Source organism: Manduca sexta, chromosome 13, assembly GCF_014839805.1.
Source record: "Manduca sexta isolate Smith_Timp_Sample1 chromosome 13, JHU_Msex_v1.0, whole genome shotgun sequence".
Classification (NCBI taxonomy): Eukaryota; Metazoa; Arthropoda; class Insecta; order Lepidoptera; family Sphingidae; genus Manduca; species Manduca sexta.
Window position 1 is genome coordinate 13681849 of NC_051127.1, and position 20730 is coordinate 13702578.

At 32.5% G+C, this 20730-nt stretch overlaps 2 protein-coding genes across 3 annotated transcripts in view; one reads left to right on the top strand and one right to left on the bottom strand.

The window, feature by feature from the left end:
• LOC115445006 (senecionine N-oxygenase-like) overlaps positions 1-20730 on the bottom strand; it is a 52968-nt gene that overhangs the window by 4087 nt on the left and 28151 nt on the right. The window contains exons 1-3 of one of the 2 annotated variants that reach the window (XM_030171042.2): positions 17229-17413; positions 9582-9775; positions 2416-2554 (exon numbers count right to left, since the gene is read on the bottom strand). In XM_030171042.2, coding sequence (XP_030026902.2) covers positions 2416-2554; positions 9582-9775; positions 17229-17309 — 414 coding nt within the window. In that variant the 5' untranslated portion in view covers positions 17310-17413. Of the gene's footprint in view, positions 1-2415; positions 2555-9581; positions 9776-17228; positions 17414-20730 lie in introns of those variants that run through there. The other variant, XM_037438307.1, reaches the window with a different exon arrangement.
• LOC115445009 (helicase SKI2W) overlaps positions 19862-20730 on the top strand; it is a 46600-nt gene continuing 45731 nt past the window's right edge. Inside the window, 1 exon segment of the mRNA XM_037438305.1 lies at positions 19862-20101. Within this exon segment, the coding sequence (XP_037294202.1) occupies positions 19927-20101 (175 nt within the window). The 5' untranslated portion in view covers positions 19862-19926.

Here is a 20730-nt window from a genome sequence, read left to right on the forward strand (position 1 = left end):
TATCGCTTTAACGTCAACCATTAAATATAACGTACATTTTATATTTCTGTGATTAAAATAAACTATTATTTTAATGTTGTTAAAATGAGAGGAAATACGAATATAGACATTCGCGTCACGTCACTGCAAAGTGCGAAAGGAAATCGCAAGTGTGAATAAATTGATTTGATACCATTTTACTTTTACATTGTTATAATCTTTGCGGATGTGTCTAGAATATTCTATAGAATTTAGATAGACAGATAAACATGCGGAAAATGATTCCAATATAAACTTATTTTCTGGAATATGCTGTATAAAAACAAAGTTTTAAAAAGTATTATTCTTACTGTAAGTCAAAATAAAAAAGCAAGTTAATGGATCACAGGAATTATATAAAAACAAAACTAATTGTTTCCATAAATATATTTTTTTTCAATCACTTAAAAAGGCGAACCAAAAGAGTTATAATATTCTATTTAATAGGTTAATAAATATTTTGTATCTGCGTTTATTCACAAGAAATTCATTTATATTAACGTGCGGTATTTCTAATATTCTCTATGTGAATATTTTAATGCGGTTAAAAGGTATTGCATAAAAAGATAGTTCATGCTTTGAATTTACAATATTTTGCTTTGACCTACAATAATCATTGGAATTTGAGATTAGCTAATACATTAAGCCGTACACTAGCAACACAAAATACATAAGGATGTTCGAAGATAAGGATACGATCACACGTAACCAAACCACGTAGCCGACATTTATTCATCGTTCTTTTATTTTCTTAATTTTCATTATAACTTATTATTATTTATTTGTGTAATCGATATAATAATGTTCATTTCCTTTAGTCAAAGAAAAATAAATAACACAAATCACAGATTACCTGCCAATCTAAGAAAATATCATCTATTATGTAAATTATTTATTATTCATACTATAAAAAGTAATGCTAGCTCAAAGTAAACCGCAAATTGCTGGCGTTATGTGGCCGCGGCCTAAAGACAAACCTACGTGGTTAAAATACAAATGAAGGTTATATTTTTTAATATAGGCTCTTGTGGGAAATTGTATAGTAATTGATTGTTATGGTTTTTTTATTGTTTTATGCCAGCATTTAAGTCTCAACACGATTCTGTTAGATTAATACAAAAATATTTCTAGCAACTAGAAATTATTTACTACTTAAATAGTTGATTGGACTAAGCAACTAAATTCTTCGCACTAAAGCCCGCTCCACATTCTTTCCAAAACTATATGAGAACAACAAATTAATAATATAATAATAATATCAGCCCTGTATTATATACTTGCCCACTGCTGAGCACGGGCTTCCTCTACTACTGAGAGGGATTAGGCCTTAGTCCACCACGCTGGCCTAGTGCGGATTGGTAGACTTCACACACCTTCGAAATTCCTATAGAGAACTTCTCAGACGTGCAGGTTTCCTCACGATGATTTCCTTCACCGTTAAAGCGAACAATAAATTCACAAAGAATACACACATGATTTTTTAGAAAAGTCAGATGTGTGTGCCCTTGGGATTTGAACATGCGGACATTCGTCTTGGTAGTCCGTTTCACACCCAACGAGGCTCTTGCCACTTAAGAGAACCGAGAACAACAAATTACAAGAGTGTTAAGACCATATTCATTAAGTGTTGCCTATGTTCGTGTGGTCTACACTTCATGTCGGTGTTTCAGACTCGGAGCAAAAGGCTGTCTAGTAGCTGAAAGTTTCTTTTTTCTCGAATTAACAAACATTTGTAATATGCTACAGCATATAATGCTAAGCGATAAACGTTTCTAACACATCCATATTACATACTTACGAGTCAGTGACGAAGGGTCCTTACAACCGCATTCCTATCGGCTTCCCTTCTAGGTTTATTTACGAGTGTCTTAGTTTTTATTAGCTACGATATGTTGACTCAGGCAATTTTTTTTTTGCCTTGGCTTACCTTTTGAAAAATTTCTCCCTTCGCCACTGCTACGGGTAAATGGACAACTGCGCGAGCGAAAATGTGGAGAGCTACTCTCGGTCTCGTCCCGTCTCCGCGAGACCAGAGACCGCAATGTTGAGACGAGAATGCAAAGTAGGCTTAATGCTCTATTCAATTTACAATCTCTTCTCTATCTTGCTAGTTCTCGTCAAATCGTGATAGAGACACATACGGTGTTGCCCGACCAAGCGCAAGAAACGTAGCACCTCCTTGTACCACAAACTATTGCTTATTTCATCATCATCAGCCGTAGGATGTCTACTGCTATACATGGGCCTCCTCCAAAGATTTCCAGATCGCTCTTTTAAAAGCGGCTCGCATCAAGGACCTCCTACGACTTTTATTGCTCATTTACCCTGATTGAAATCCCTATTGAAAATGAATTCGCTGTTCGCCGAATGACAATGAACAAATAATAAAATACTTACTTGAATATTTTTTAACAAATCGAAGTGCTTTGCGAAGTACTGTAAATACTTGTAGTAACACGGTCCTGAAGGATATGACGGAGTGTCGTCTGGAAACGGGAAGCCCGCAAACTCCATGGTCTGCCGTGGCGTGTTTGTCCTTAAAGAAAAAAACAAGAATTATAGTACATACAAATTACTAGATTCAAACTATATGCTAAAAAATACAATTTTTCGCAAAATAAATTCACACATGGTCACTTTAAAAGGTTTTCGAATTAAAATAACTTATAAGGGCTCTACTACTGGCTAAGTATACAACATAGTCCGGTGCTAAGTATATCACCTGCATTAAGTATATGATACAAGTTGCTCAAAAGACATTCCTTTAGCGACTCCTTAAGCGAACAGAATATTATAGAAAAAGTTCCTAAAATTATTTATAATATCCTAAAATATTTACATTTTAAAATGAAGCCGATAACTACTTTTATAACAAAATGTAGTGATTCTGTTGACATATTTTCCCAAATATGTGGTCCATTCAAACGCATAAGCTATGTGTGAATGAAATATAGGCTAGAGCTGTTTATGAGAGCATTTAAACAACTGGATTGTAAATTAAATGAATATGGATTACCTCCGAGTTTTAAGTTGTTTCCGACATTTGTTAAATGTAGCATGCACTATGTTGTAATAATATTTGTATGATTACAATGTACTTATTTTATTTGAATGTCACGTTACAAGTAACTTGTTAAGTAATTTATGCCGTTAGCTTGCTAATAAATAAAGAATTAAAATAAAATATATAATAAGGAAGTTATAAATATTTGCATTTAAACATCATATAATTATTACAATAGACTTTGTTAGTATATTTTTTCCTACTTTATATTGTTAATAAATTTAAATGAACTTATAATTGAAGGTTATAATTTCGGTTACCTACCCATTTACGTCAGGTTAACAATTCACCGGTCACATTGCTTGTTACGAATTCATTAAACAGGTTTTGAATTTATTATGTTTCTAAGAAGTATTTTTATTACTCAGTGTCGTGATTATCATAAATAGTGTAGAAGCAATTAGTTTTGCATTCTGTATAAATAGGATGTAAATCTAGTCAGTGGAAGAAATTAACTACCTATTATATCACCTGATATTATTGGGTTATTATTTTAATTTATGATATACAGCCAAACAAAAAAGGTAGCTGAACAAACACAGAACTATAAAACACTTTAACACATAACTTAACGGAATATATTTTTTGTTTATCTAAAATAATACCTCTTTGAAGTTTATTTTAGGGAACAAAAAGTGATTTACATTATTTTTACTTGTTCAACTACTTTTACTTTTCGAAATATAGTATTTCTGAATGACCTTATGCAATACTTGTCTTTATTATTCGTCTATATTTTTATAGCAGGAAAATTTATAATATAGTAAAACTAAATGAGATGACCTACCGGGAGAGACCAATGACCAATTCAAAAGAATCACATTTCTTTTAACTAAATGGAACTATTGTATTGTAAGTTCACTTCCTATTGTGCGTTTTCATAATATTTCGTTCGAACTGAGGCTAATAAACAAAAAGTTAGGTATGTACATTTACCTACGGAGTTTAAAGTTTTCATGACCGTGACTAAATTAGGTATAATACAAATAAATATGTTTTTTTTATTGAAGTGGACAGTATATGAATTAAACTTTAAGTTACACTCTATTATATGGAGTTTACCTAGTTAAACTAAGTTTAGTTTAGTTTAGCCTGTATTGATTGCAAATAATTTTGGAAAGATGACCATATTTGATCGGAGTGAGATAAATAGTATATAGAATAGACATACAAAGACGATGTAATGTGAAAATTTAAATATTTATTTCATAGAAAGAGAGATAGGAGTTTATCGCGGTTTTATATATTATAATTTTCTCTCGACGTTTCGAAGTCTAGCCTTCGTGGTTACGGGGCGGACTGGTGTGTTGGTCATCCGGAAAGTCAAAGTTACAATCTCTACATGATTTATAATGCGATATAATCCAATATAAATAAAATAGTCTTATTTCAATGTCTAACATTCGCGTAAACATAATCGTTACACAAATTAATTTAATCGGAATATTATCACTTTTCCAAAAATAATATCTGTAATTTCAGTTTGCTATTGCAATTCGCATTATTAAGATGTCCATACGCTTAGTATGTTTCCCTATTCTCTATAATTCCTTTCCTTTTGAGGATCGCATGGTGCGTGATATTTATGAATCATATTAAACCTATGAAATGTGCACAAATAAATCTAAAGGAATGTAGTTGTTAAAGAATAGATTTACAACTTAATCATCTCTCCCGTGCTATCATGGCCATTTGTCCCGAGCATATTTGGAAGAGATAGGTAATGATTAAAAAATGTAAATTACGGGTAAATGATTCTGGTATAATATTTTTGTTTCTTATCATCTGATAAATTCAAAATTTGATAAAACTTAGATTTTTGTTAATTAATAATGTAAGTTTTAATTATATTGCCTTTCAAAAAAACTACGGCCATCATTCCTTGACTCTTAAGACATATCATTTTTATTTATGTAATAGCTAAGGTAATATTTCTTGTGTTATAAAGAGGTTATTTTATAGCGCAATTCTATAATGCAATGATTTAAATATTTCCCTAAATAGATGGCTTTATAAAAAAAATATGTAAATTATGTTGTAAAATTACCATTATAGAAAAATATTAGTGAACGCCACCGCCACATTTACATTACTTAATCATAAATAAGCTAACTGGTTATTTAGGTTTTATTTAGTTTTAAAACTACATAACATCTTTCTTTATCATATGTATTAAGCCAACAGCAAAAAAGCTATGAATAATATATTAATCGGATTCTATTAAAATGGGTGAAATAATCCGATAGATTTCTTCAACGGGATAAAATTTTAGATATTTTTATTTATTTGAATTTTATACACAAATGTTTATCGCTAGAATTAATGACAAAAGCATTCTCTCCCAGTTAACCTTAGGGGGTACAAAATACAAATATAAATAAGGATTTAATATATTAAGATTAGACATTAAAGTTATTTTATTTTATTCAAAAGGAACAGAAAACAGTTACATATTAAATAAGTAAAGGGTAAAATTACACACGTACTGCATTAATGAACATGTAACCAACAACACTGTTCACAGTTTACAAAGAAGCAACAAACGTCTATAAGTCATAAGTATGATAAAATCTCAAGCCTGCGATATTCAGTTTACATTAGTAAAAAGTAAGTTATAAATTGATTTTTTATGGATAAACTTAAAGGAATGTAAAGTCTACCTATCCGCACGGAGCTAGCATAGTAGACTAATCTAAATTGTAAACCCTCTCAGTAGTAAAGGTCTGTTCCCAGAAATAAGACTATAATTCTGAGCTGACATTACTAAAGAAATTTGTTAGAGATAACTTATTTGAATGGGCAATAAATCTATGTCAACCTAACATATTATAAAACAAAGTCCCCCGCCGCACCGTGTCTGTCTGTCTGAATGCGATAAACTCTAAAACCATAGAACGTAATTCATCAGGTATTCCATCAATGGACGGATTGATTCAAGAGTAATGTTTACGTGCATAATTTTCTTTTGTACAGCAGAAACAAAATGTCGTCATATATTATGCTTTGCAAAGCCGGGGTAGGCCTTAAAATTAAACTATTTTCCGGATTTTTAGGAAAAATAGTTTAAGTTTAATGTCTAACATTCGCATAAACATAAGAAATCATTATGCAAACGGGGTAGGCCGCTAGTCGATAGTAACACGTAACACATGTAATCTAGTTATAATCCCAGAAAAGACCCAGTCGTCGTCGTCATTGTAGTGTTCCGCCGATTCTAACCGGTAGACACAATTATAATTATCTAATATCCGTGTTTTCACTCGATACAAACAATGCACGTTGGTTCATAACTAGCTGCATTATACTTTCTGCATTGTTGCAGTACTTTATTACTATTATTAGTGTTCAAATGCATATTTTCTACAAATTAAGCTGATTTATATTGAATCCCCTACGATTGCTTTAAAATTATATCAATAATAAAGTAGGTAACCATCAATTTTTCTTACTCCCTCCATACTGCTACACATTTACATAGGTCTAGGAGTTATTCATAAACAAGTAACTCATAAAACTATCAAAAAAAAACAGTCCAGTTATAATTCAATACATATAAACAGTTAGTAAAATGCACTGATGATTAAACTTCTTTGGAACTCTACGACATATTTATTATTATACATTTAAATATTATGAATCTAACAGTAAGTTTGCTTGTCTCTGTAATACGATTCTGATTAATTTATCTTTGACTTCTAAGCCGGACATTTACTTGTTTTTTTTTCATTTTCTTTCGCAACGTCCACACACTTTTGCCGAGCAAATGCGTATCGTAGCGTTTAGTGTGCGTTAAACGGTTTAATCTTGTTTTCTAAACTAATTTGGACCAACCCAAAGCTATATAATTTACAGATTACTGAATATGTTATTAATTATACATATCCAGCTTGTGTTCGCGGCGTCGCACATTTTATTTTTTTTCTGGATTAAAAGTCCCGCTATAACTTTTCCGAGATTAAAGTAGTACTTTCCAGAGTCTCAAACTGCCCGCGTAGCAAACTTCCATAAAAAATCCTTTCAGTAGTTGTTGAATTTAACGCATTCAGACGGGGTGACGAGGCAGACGACTCTGTGTTATAACATGTAAAAATAGTCTTTACCTAAACAAATACAAATACTATAATGAGTTCCTATATCAGTCATTAGTAATCGCCAGAAGTAACATTCAACCTTGATTCCGTCATGTGCCCATGATCATTGTGATTCTTGGCTGACACATTTTAGATTACATTAAGAAACATATTAATAAGTTTCTAACTCGTGATTGGGAATCCCGTCCCAGCTCATTATGTTACCAAAGCAAACGAACAAAAAATATAACATAAAGTCATGTGACGAGATTAGAATATTAATTTAGAATCAACCAGTATTTGAAATACATGATTTCCTTACATAAATCAGACACTAGAACATTGTAGGTATATTAAATCTTATTTTTTTATAGATTTGTATTTAGATTCTCCAAGACAACAAATTAATATGTAAATTTCTTCGTATTTTCGTAATTTATGTTTAGAATAAAATTAAATTTGCAGTTCTTTATACCAAAGAGACCAATGCTTGCATTAACCTCTTTGATAAAACTCTTATATTTTCTATACAATATAAATGTACGATGTAAATTTCCAATGCAAATAAAATCACAGGTAAACAATACAAAGCCACTTACATTTTTATTTTTTCCATTCATCTCTATGCAAGCAGATGACTTGAAGAGTGTTTATTTTCTAAATATTGTGCATTCTAGAAAAGGTTACATAACTAATAGGTATACTAGGCATTCACAATACTACATTACTCCGAAAATCAGTTAAATACCCAATATAAACCGAATATCCTGAACCTGGCATTGAACCTATGACCTCAACGATACACAGCCTTGCTGTGCACACAATAATACGCTGTCGAGGCAGTGTAAAAAGAGCAGTCAAGAATTCGCCACAAAAATATCTATATTTTTCCCTTCATTTATTTTCATATTCCATTATCCAATTAGGTATAATTAATTACGCATTTTTCCGCTATTAATAATTATAATCTTTGAAATATTACCTACAGCAATGAGTGGCATTTCAGTATTACGTACTAATCGATTTATTTTCTTTATAACTGTAGACAATAGATTAATATTTCAATGTTTACAACAGCTGAATGTCCTTTTGAGGTAATATAAAAACTAGTTTACATTAAGTCAATGGACTTCGAGAACCCGCAACTTTCCATATAAACGAAATAATATCTCGAGTCACAACACCAAAGTGTAAAATATTTTAGTTTTTATAATTTTGGCGTTTACATAAATTAAGATATTTTACTATATATAAACTCTTATAAGAAACTTTTATCTATTAATTTAAAATACAGACTGTTAAAACTTCAGAATATTTTTATTACTTTAATTTCCAGAAGCTTCTAGAGTCGATCAGTAAGATACCCAATTCTTTTGTCGAATAAACATGATACACCAGAATAATTCCGTATACAATTGCCGAAACACGGTGAAAGCATTTGCGTGATGTACTTTTAACCGGATTAAATACCTAATTAACATTTGCTTTGTGATATATTAACATTAAAATCTTTGAGTCATATTTTTTTAATATGGACACAGCAAAGTGACTCCACAGCACCTGATGGTAAACAGAATGCAGTACAATATGATGGACGCTATCCGGTTTTTTTTTCCAGTGTTTCGAAATTATATATTTTAATAACCAGAATGGGTTACAGATTAATGTCTCACATACGGTGAAGAGGGGCTGCGAGGTTCCGCTATTTGATACTTAATTCGTCCCCCTTCTGCCCCGCCGGTATCCGGGTTAATTTGAAATACACTAACTTTTACTCGCGGCTTCGCCAGTGTAAAAAAGGAATTCTGGGATAAAAAGTAGCCTAAAGGCTCAGGAATAATGTATCTTTCTATTAGTGAAAAAATTTCAAAATCTGTTTGATACCTGACATTATCGTGTTCAAACAAACAAACTCTGCAGCTTTATATATTAGTAGAGATACATTATTATTTATTCATTAATCTGGCTACATGTGGCTTCAAAGCAGCGTGCTAATACTAAAAAAAATAATTACGTAAAAAACCATAGCGTCACTGTGCCAATCGAGTTGTGACGGTATTAATTTACATTGCACACCGTAATACTGATTGACGTCGTGCTCAAACCCCAACAGTAGGTACTGTTACATCACACACGAGTACCCGTGGTCTGCATAAAGTAGACCATTGAAAAGTCTCTCACGGACAATTCTATTTAAGCCATGTCTCCAACAATTAGCCCAATAACATTCCGCTGTTTCTGTTGCATCAGATCTTAACGGCAATAAGGTCTAAATATCTTCTGTAAAGTCTAATACTTTATGTATATTTCCTGAGCATAATAGGTACCTACTACGTAGTATTGGGACCTTTGGAACCCAAGGCTACTTACGAGTTGCAATCTTCGTCCCATTACTCTAAGTTCAATATTTTCTCTTAAAACAAGCTTACCTTAAGTTTTTATACATGCTAGTGAACAGCGGCAGCCCATCCTCATCTATGCCAACGTGAGGGTCGAACCTCCAAGTACCGCCGATGTGTCTCGATGCCTCAAACAAGGTGAAGTTGACGCCATACTGTTTCATGTACCGCGCGGTGGCGAGACCCGCGAAACCGCCGCCAATAATGCAGGCGCGGTTTGCGTGCTGAAACAATTACATTATTCAGTCTCAAATATTCTATTAAATGAAGATTAAGTTTTAATAGCATAAGAGAATTGCAGGAATACATTAATAATTTAAGGTTAGATTTTAATAAAGATTTCTTATGTTTAAGCGAATGAAGACATTAAATAAAACTATTTTACCGTGATAAAATCCGCAAATAATTAAACATTTTAATACATGGATACGATTAACAGATATTTTAACTCACAATCACACAAGCCGTACTAAATATAGATTTTAATTTGCCTACCTATAGACATATTATCTACCTGAAGGTATGCCTATACTTTACTAACAGAATTTGTTACAAAATCATTGCAATCGGTTATCACTCATAGGAACGTTGTGTGCAATATGCAATTTGCATGCATCATGGTCGTTCAACATAGTTTGTGTCTCACGATGCGGGTCGCGATTGTTTCTTTGACATGTGATAATAATAACTAACAACACTATCATCACAAGCGTATTTTAGTTGGAAATATACGCACGCAGTGCATACGCCCATGGAATTAAATCATATAATAGCGTATTATGTGTGTATTAGTTGATTGCTTTTTTAAACCTTGTCCTTGAAAAATACGTGTAGCGGACAGCAGTAATTGAATTTTAGAAAGACTTATTGTTAAGAAGGTTAATAACTAAGGCTTGTTAGTAGGCTTTTAGTTACTAGATAATGTAACGCTTGCTTGAATTATTCGCTTTTTTTCGTGAAAAAGACGATTTAAGACAAACCAAACAGTATAAATATCTAAGAAATTAGCAATTATAATGTTAGAAGTAATCTGTTTTATATCCTTGAATAATATTATAATTATTTACGTATATCACTTATAACCTAGTTGACACAAAATTAAATAAATAGAGCTTCAGTTGCACAGCCGACGAGAAAAAATAAATATACAAAGGACCATCAAAGTTATGCTAATACATATGTAAATATTCTCGAAGTGCATAATATTTTTGTTGATATTCTGTGTGTTTCCCACAGATGTTTAGGAGTTATTAATGCATAAGGCTGCAGTCACACACAGCCAAGTAGTATTTGAACAAAAATAACACAATACAGGGGCCTTATTCTCTATCCCGCACGTTATTTTGACAGTAACACAACGCATCATGTTTAGGACTATAGAAATTTGGCTTACAGAATACCATTCCACGCACATTTCTCGAAGATAACATGACACAGCCGCGTTACGCGTTTACACTAACATACAGAATAAGGGCCCAGCAAGGCAATATAATCATAGTATAATCTTTGACATTTACTTAAAATATTATTTGCGGCAAGATAATGTTAACTGACAACGTATTTGATAAATAATATCTACTTATTAACGCCAAGTAGTAAAGCATATGCTTTCGGGAAAAAGTTAACTGCAAAATTTCAATCCAGGTATAATAAATGACTATTTGAATCAAATTTTGCAATGATCATTTGGCAAACAAAAGTGAAAGTTGGAGTTCAACATAAAGTTTAATATTTATAAACTCGTCGTAGACGTAATCTGTAGTCTACTGTGATTGTAGTATGACATATCTTAAGAACATTTTAGTAGATTTTTTATTAATGTAGAAATAATTCGTTTTAAGTATTAATAAGAATGTTAAAGATAACTTATATTCAGCATATCACTTACAAACATCCGCAAGCAGTGTACTATAATTATACTTAATATTATAAAAGGTAAAATAGTAGGTATATAAATATTCCACGTCGATATGACGCTACAATAAAATTATATATTTCGAATATTAAATAATTATGTTTCAAAGTATGATTCACAAACAAGATGGAATTTCGTTTGGATTAAAATATAATCAAAAAAATCTATCCCCATTAAATATGAACATATATTACAGTATCAACGAATAAATAGCTATTATTTATCATTAATAAAATGTAATGGATACCAATCCAACTATGTGGATTTATTATATAAAAATAAATTATATAGCCTCTGAAGATTAGATGAAGAAAGACATTATTCTCATCTAACATATGTTGCGCAATGAGAAAAAATTAATCACAATTTTAACTAAGTATCTTTAGTATTCATCCTTTATTGCTTATGGGTGTTTTTGTCAACAATGAAGTTATTGCCAGGTGTAGTAATATTTTATATAGTTGCAAGTCCACTATAGTGTAATTAGGAGAACGGAATAGCCTTGTAATTCGCTGTTTTGCCTGTTATTTGAATCTAACAGGTGTATTAGGTAGCTTGTCAAGGACCTGTACGGATGAATCGGCCATATTATTGCCAACATAATGAAAAAAATTATATATTCATTTTATTTACATGAATAGTATTGACTTGACTTATTAAGTTATTATATGCTTCTATTTTAAAGATATGGTGTCTATGAAATACGATTAATAATTTCGAATATTAATGTAATTTGATGTTTTACGAGTTTCTTTCTAAATGTTAATTAATATTATCACTTAAATGCCATATTGTAATTTTCTTAATATATTGTGAAATTCATATTCAAATTTATGCTTCCGAATAACATTAATTCTTTCATTGTTGTCGCAGTTTGCAAATGTTAATAAAATATTTGCTCTATCCAACGGCAATACAAAACTGCTATTGACTATTATTTTGCATAAGATTAACATGAAATATTAACTTCCTTGAGACAAGTTCTCAATATATGAATAACATTGTTCAATACATCGATATGTCATACATTACCCGATATAATTATTTGTATAATGTATAGCTAACTAAACCGGTATAGTATAAGTCATGCGTGAACCCTTCACCAGATTACCTGTTCCTAATGTGGAAATCTATTACCACGGTGCACAAAGCATGCTAGATAAGCTGAGTACCGAGAATATTGAACCACGGAGATTGCAGAGTGTAAACATGACCATACCATATTACTTGACCATATTATCATTATTGCTGTGCCGACCTACAACGATTGTTGATTGATTGATTGATACAATAACCATCATACCGATCATAATATAAATTAGAAAAATAGGTTTCCCTATACTTTCTTTTATTGGATCGCCAGTGGTGATACATCAAGAATAAAAAAAACAAGGAATTATTTTGTACTATCCAGTTATAGACAACAATAAGACAAGATATTACATCGGAGATAATTAAGATCACCAGTGTCTACAATTTGATTTAAGTATGCCAAAATAAAGGTAATATTCCTGCCCTATCATAAAATATTTTTTTAAAGAGCTTACCTACTGAGGAATCCAACTAAAGTCGGCAACTAAGTTATATCATTCTCGAAAGGAAAAACGTAGCTATATGTACCAATAATTGCGCAGTTTTTAAGGAACTTGTATTTCGCTGCAGATACTTTCTACCGCTCTAAAGTAAAATGTAAACAATAGCATATATTTATAGTAATAAACCAAACCTATTTTTATCCAGTGGCAGCTCTAAACGAAACGAGGGCCCAGGCGAAAGCAAAAACAAATTCCCCGTTTTAACAGTTTCGTCGGGAAGATCGTAAAAAAGGTCCTCCAGGCCGCCTCTGGATATATTTCTTTATATTCTATTCCATATACGTGTATTGCATGCTTTTCGGTTCTTTTAATTTACACGAATTGCGCCCGCTGCGGCACAACGATCAACCGCTTGAGCTAGATAGTTTTTTTGTCGAATTCAAAGTCGAACCCGGATATAATTATATATGTACACAGACGTTAGGTATGTGAGATAATAAAATCAAATCAATCTTTAAAGTACTGCGTAAATAATAAATTACTCCGGTTCAATAGTAAAACAGATTACGTAATGACGTATAAGTTTTTGTGACTTTGTCTTCCCTATAGACCTATTTTTTTTAATAGGCGTCTCTATAGTCGACACCAGGGTAAACCTGCGAATCAGATACTGGATTTCTCCAGGTTAGAGACTCCAGGAGCCCGGAAGAGAGTTGGGAGGGAATATATGAGGGAAGAAATTGTGGGAGAAGGATAGGAACCCTGTTTTAGGATTGGCGGAGGGGAGAAGGTGGGAAAATTTTCGCAAGCCCTCATAGGCCTCAATTCGTATTTTCTACAAAGAGGTATACACACTCAATTCCGTGCTTTAGGCCCTGGTAAATGTTTTCCCGTGCATGGGCGCGTATTCGGTGCATTCCTATGGACTAACTCGACCGAAATGATACGTACTATCTCACATAGAACTAACTTGATGTGACTGTTTTCCTGTTGCATTTCGTACTGTCAGCGAGGAGGTAGGAGACCGAAGAAATCCCTTTCTAATCGCCAATCTTCCTCTTTGAAGGCACCAAAGCATTAATACAACAGTAATTAATTTAGCAGTATGATTTCTCATGTGACGAAAATTATAGTATTATTATTGTGACTCCTTACCCGTTTTCTACATTACTACATACATTACACTCTTAAAACTTAATTCAAGTAGTAACAAATAATTTAGCTTAAGTATTTTTCATCAAACAAAACTGTAAACCATTCATTGAATTCGCAATTAAGAATGATTAAACTTCTGAAGAAAAGACACAAACGCGCGCCACTAATGTAGAGATTAAAACAATTATGTCAAAGTTTAATTAATTTTCTTTGCTACCTATCTATTATTCTTTCGAAATCATTTACGACCAATACCATTAAAATATATCAACTGCTAATTAACATTACCGGTAAGAATAAACAAATGAAAAGAACTCATCTGTAAACATGTCAAACAAACTTTGTTCTGATTGGTCCATTCTTGCTATGGATCTGACGGTAGCGTTTAGGATCGTTAATAGGAATTGGCCATTAATTTAATATTTCTTATCCTTGCAAATATAATGAAAACATGCCTATTTGAGTGTACTTTCATGCACACGAAAACGATCGAAACAAGTTTTTGCAGTTTTTTTAACAAGTTTAATATTTCAAAAATAGAGTCATTTTGTTTACGGTAAACAATAAACATGCAAACAAAGTCAATTAAATAAAATTACGTCATACAATGGATTACGTAAGACCGCCCATGGATTCATGGTCTTTCGAAGCACGTAACATCACTTTCCTATAAAATTCAATTTTTATTCATCATTGCATTCAGCAATTACGTGCGTCCGTGACACGACTGCCAGCAGAGCTTCAGAATTGTTTCCGTTGTTATGCGTTACTAGACTTATTATTTACGTAATTTTATCCAATTGTACACCTAACTATTTGTGATGATTATAACGTTAACGTGCGCGTTCATTGGCCTGTGACGAATTGCAACCAAGGTATTTCGATTTTACTTCTCTATGTGCTGATGGGAATGATATTGGTGGTAATAATAGCTTGAGGTACCCATGAGGAAACTGTGCAAAAGATATATTTAATAAATATACTGAAGTAGCTTTTGCTCGCGGCTTCGCCCGTGTGAACGGGTTTTCCGGATTAAATACCCGCTATGAATTTTCCCGGGATAGAAAGTTGTCTTAAAATATCTTCATACCAAATTCCATAAAAATCCGTTCAGTAAATTTTGAAACCATCAACAACATGCAAACAAACAGAAAAGAGGACTTTGTTTTATAATGTGTATAGATTAATACTTAATTTCCTTGGATTACTTTTTTTGTAAATAAAGTTCACAAATTCTGTCTCACCAATCCTAACTTCAACAATGTTGTTGAATCAACATAGGTACTTAAACTATTGGTTGCATGACTTCATTCTGCCACAAGGCTTTGTTTGAGGAAAAAAGCTTACAGCTTCGTAACCTTTAACAACGTTTTGATTAAAGACGTACTAAATATTCTTAAACTCGATAACACCATTTTAACTTTGAATCATAAAGGGTATAAAACTCTACCATTAATTTCAGATTTAATTTCTAATTGTATAAAACAAAATATAGACGGTTGGTAGTTCGTACATCACGTTATTATTGACTGCGATTTGCTCATTTCGTTGTTGTTTTCTTATGTAAGACTCTAGAATAGTCTACGTCGTAACTATTTAAATATGATATCTACATTTATATTTTTGTTAAATGATCTATGATGTTGTTAAGTGTCCCGCTACTTCAAATTGGATGTATCCTGTAATGGCTGTGTGTGTTGTTGATAATGAAAAAAATAAAAATAAAATACTTCGTAAAAAATTCTGGATATAAAAACCTTACTGTGTACTTTTCGGGGGTAAAAGTATTACGGTAAATATTATGTTCTACCAGGTTTATCTGTATGCCAAATTTTATCTATATCCGTTCAGACTTCAAGAATTCCTATGTTTACTCCTACAAAATATCTACATAAACTTTGGCATTTGTATTAACTAGATTATTTTACAACGGAAACGCGCCTAGACGCTGCAAGCTAGATGGAGACACGCGCGAGCCGGTTGCGAAACTTCCCGTTTCAACTCTGCATTTTCCACACATGCAGTTTCTTAACCACGTGAACAAAATTAATCGAAACTTTAGAAACTCATTTGAAAAATACAATTTCTCATCTCATCTCTCTCACGAATTATAATATCTTATTTAAAATAACCATGTATTTTTTTTTTCTCCAACTATTGCCGTAGTGCCTTTGTATGAAAATTAACTTATTAACTTTTATTTTACAACACACTCTTGTACCTCTTAAAATTACGATACTTTGTCATTATTGCATTAACAAGAATACGACATATCGACTGACAAATAAATTTGTATTTAAAAGTGTCATATCGAATGTTCTCCTATAACTACCATGTAACAGGTTTTACCAGATTATAATCAGAGTAATTAAGTATTATATGTTTTATATACCTTATACGAGTGCTAATTGTAAGTATTTACCTAATCGTTGAAAGTGATAGGATTATTAATATTCTTCCTGTAATTATAATAAACGCACACCAAATAATAATTGGTTCTAATACTTTATCATTTTAAACTATTAGATATGTAGGATAGTATTTTTACAGGCCCTTATTAATCGTTGTTGTTATACAAAATCTAAAATTGTATTTATCTGCTACGCTGTCGTGCTACTTTATAGCTTCATTAATCATCTACTTTTATGTTATTATGTAGATTTCAAATAATATCTTCGTTTAAAGGAATAAAATATTTACATACCTAACTACAACATTATCGAAACTGAGATCGAAACCGTAAAAAGTATTATTTATTTTTCTACACCTAATAAACACTATAAAAATCCTAAAACGTTGTATTAAGTATGATTTAAATAAATAAATCAGTTTGTCTATATATTTAAATGCGTATAAATTAAATACCGACAAGAACATATGATTTAAAACATTTTTTTTTTTAATCTATAAGTATAATGCGAAAAAATAAATTAAATATTTTTTTTTTTTATAATTCGTCCTTAGAGGACAGGCTATAGTCTTACGACCATACTGCCTAGTCTTACGTATTTATAAATTAAATAAATATTAATGCGCAACAAAACCAAGCAAAGGAACGAAAATTATACATACCAATTCTAAACCACTAGCTTTTAGAATTAATAAAAATAAACACAGAACAATGCCACTGGTATAGTTTTTAGACGCCATCATATAAGTTCCCACTATAAATACATATAAAATATAAAAAGACGCGACGCGTGCGCCGATGGCCGTCCGTTGCGGACTGTGCTAGGGACTGAGTGAAGAAACGATCGTGCATGCGAGGTCTGGCTTTAGAGGGACTTGCCTGACAACCTTGACCGCCAAGGCTCACTGACTCACATACACATATTACTTATTGCAAATCGATAATAAAAACATGTGGATTAACATCCCAGGTATGACTTTTACCCAAAATTATTACCTTAGTGAGTTATCATATTTTAGTAGTAGTGGTAGCTTTTACCGAAGTTAAATTCCGTTGCCAGGATAACGGTTCCTAGAACGGTTCAGAGATTTATCAGAGATTATGACAGTAAAAAGAGTCAATCTGTTGAGCTTAATTAGAAATGCTGCAAGTGTAGAGATCAAAGAATTAGTCCAGGGCGATGCCACAGTAGGTGGCGTTTTCCATTTCCACACAACCTTCGGACGTTGGTCGCCCGGCTCGATACCCACGGTTTGAAGACTGGATGCGAAAAGGAACTGAAAAAATATCTGGTACTACGCAGACCTCCCCGCTACCGCCTTTACTTACTGTACGGTCTCATCACTATGGTGGAACTATTATATATTAAGTAGAAATATTCAGAAGAAGTAGCTCGACCCTTATCACAATACACATCATAGCAAGAAATGAGGTCGTATTAGCTGCGCCTCTATCTAGCCCTTTGGAGCTGAAGATGTGAGCGTATACCAGATAAAGTACCTACACAGTACAAAATTAGACTTTTATGCTAAGAAACGTCTTTCACCATCTTCCCCTCCCTCGTCAAAAGGTAACACCTAGTAATAAATAATACGCAGCTTATTTATGCCAGAAAAAGAAAATATAAGTATTTAACGCAACTAAAATTAAAACTATCAATTTATCCCGCCAGAGGTGCCAGTCGCCAGTGAAAATAAAGCTTATTATAAAAGTAATAAAGCATCAATTATAATAATAATTTAGATGTCACAAGAAAAAAAAAAGGATAAAATTTCCCAGAAGAAAGATAAACTGAGGCCCTGTTTCATAGTTTTCATCCCTGATTTAGATACATACTGAATACTGACGAGTTATAGAAGAATAATAAAGCAAGTAAACAGCTCATTTGGGTTGCGGGAGTATTTGTTACTTACAATTCTTATTTATATATTCCCGCACAAATTATTCGCCAATAGTATGAATAGGGCATCAAGTAAATTTTATTTGACAGTTATCTTATAAACAGTTAAATATAGTTGTATATAGTTTGCGTTTAGCACGGCAGAACAGGTAGGTAACATACCTACATACACATTTTATTATGATTTATTTGGGAGAATAGATTCGAGTGTGACATTTGTATTTAATCGGGAATATAAAGCAAGTATTCGACAGCTGTAAAACAGAGTTTAAATATATAATAATAATATCAGCCCTGTATTATATACTTGCCCACTGCTGAGCACGGGCCTCCTCTACTACTGAGAGGGATTAGGCCTTAGTCCACCTCGCTGGCCTAGTGCCGATTGGTAGACTTCACACACCTTCGAAATTCCTATAAAGAACTTCTCAGATGTGCAGGTTTCCTCACGATGTTTTCCTTCACCGTTAAAGCGAACGATAAATTCACAAAGAATACACACATGATTTTTTAGAAAAGTCAGAGGTGTGTGCTCTTGGTATTTGAACCTGCGGACATTCGTCTCAGCAGTCCGTTCCACACCCAACTAGGCTATCGCCGCAGTTTAAATATACTTAGATATAATTTACATATTGTCCACAATAGGAAGTATGATCTTACCTACGTAGTATATTACTTACTCTATGTCCTGAAAATCACCATGATTATTATGACTTTTTTTCTTGTAAGCTTTGTATATAGTTGGATTTGTTATGATCTTAAATTATTCTATCTCTCACTGAACTTACGGAAAGGAAAGAAATAGCAATACTGATTATGCTACAAATTGCATTTGTCAACAAAGAGGGGAATTACAGAAATACAAAAATATTGACATTTTGACAAGATAACCTCAATACGCGTGAACTGCCGACAAATATACCTTTTTACTTGTATATTTTTAAATAGAATAATAAAAACTTATTTAAATGTCGCAGGACGTTAAGGATGAATTCTCAGACGTTTCGGTAATTAGCATTGTCAATTATGAACTATCAACTGTATTCAAAGCTTCACAGCTGTTTTATGAAAATTTTAGGTGCCACCTATATTAGAAGATTTAAACGGCTGGGTTCAAGAGTATTTGTTAAATCCGGAAAAACTATCGATCCACAAATGGGAGCGTTCACAACACACTGAGCATCCGAGAGAGCAATCCCGATTCATTGTATTTATTCGATATTGATGAATATGGACCTGAAACAACACTCGAAGTAAGCACCTTCTAATTATTTATTTCAAATGTTTATAAATAAAATAAGAAATATCATATCTTAAATGTTAACAATTCATAAAGTATTTATCTCTTAAATTAGACTACCAATGTAAAATTTGTAGGTGGTCCGAGATCAATAACAGGGGAAATATCAGGTGTAGAAGAGATAGACATACCTTTGGAGGATGATGAAACTAATCCCACAATGTCACGGGCGCCCCTGCCTCCCAGCCTCGCCACTAGAGGCACAACCACACAAAGTCCATTTTTACCAGCTGGCTTTGAAGAGGAACTGCAAAAGATTTTGGAAGGAACAATGCAACATGCTGACATTAAAATTGATTTGGATAATCATGAGCCTGGCAAATTTTTGGGTGAAGGTAAACAGTATGATTTATTTATTTGTTAATATTACTTATACTATTAGAAATCCGTACTAAAGACATAACTATTTTGAGTTGTAAATTAAGAAAATTCTTTACTGTTGGTAGGTCTCTCCTATGTGAGAGTCCGCCTGGGTAGGTACCACCGCAATGTCTATTTCTGCTGCTAAGCAAGAGCATGTAGTCACTGATGTATTCCGGTTTGAAGGACATTGTAGTCAGTGTAAGTACTGGATATAATGACACTTGACATCTCATGGCTCAGGATGGCGAGCACAGTGAATTGCCAAACAATACTTTGTAATTCAAGGTGTTGGATGGTGTTTCTACTGTTTATGGAGGGTCATATTGCTTACCATCATGCGTACGGCAAGCATGTCTCATCATTCAAAGCAATAAACAAAAATTATGGTCAATAAAGGTTTTTTACTATAATTGGTTTCAATATTTAATATGTAATACTGTCCAGTCTTGTACAATCTGAAAGCTGAAAAAAATACTGAGTCATTCACACACTTTAATAAAAATAACTAACTTTTAAAACGATTTATATACTTACTGCTCATAACTTACCAATTAACATATCTCTATGGAAAACTTATGTACATTAATCATAATAATGCCTT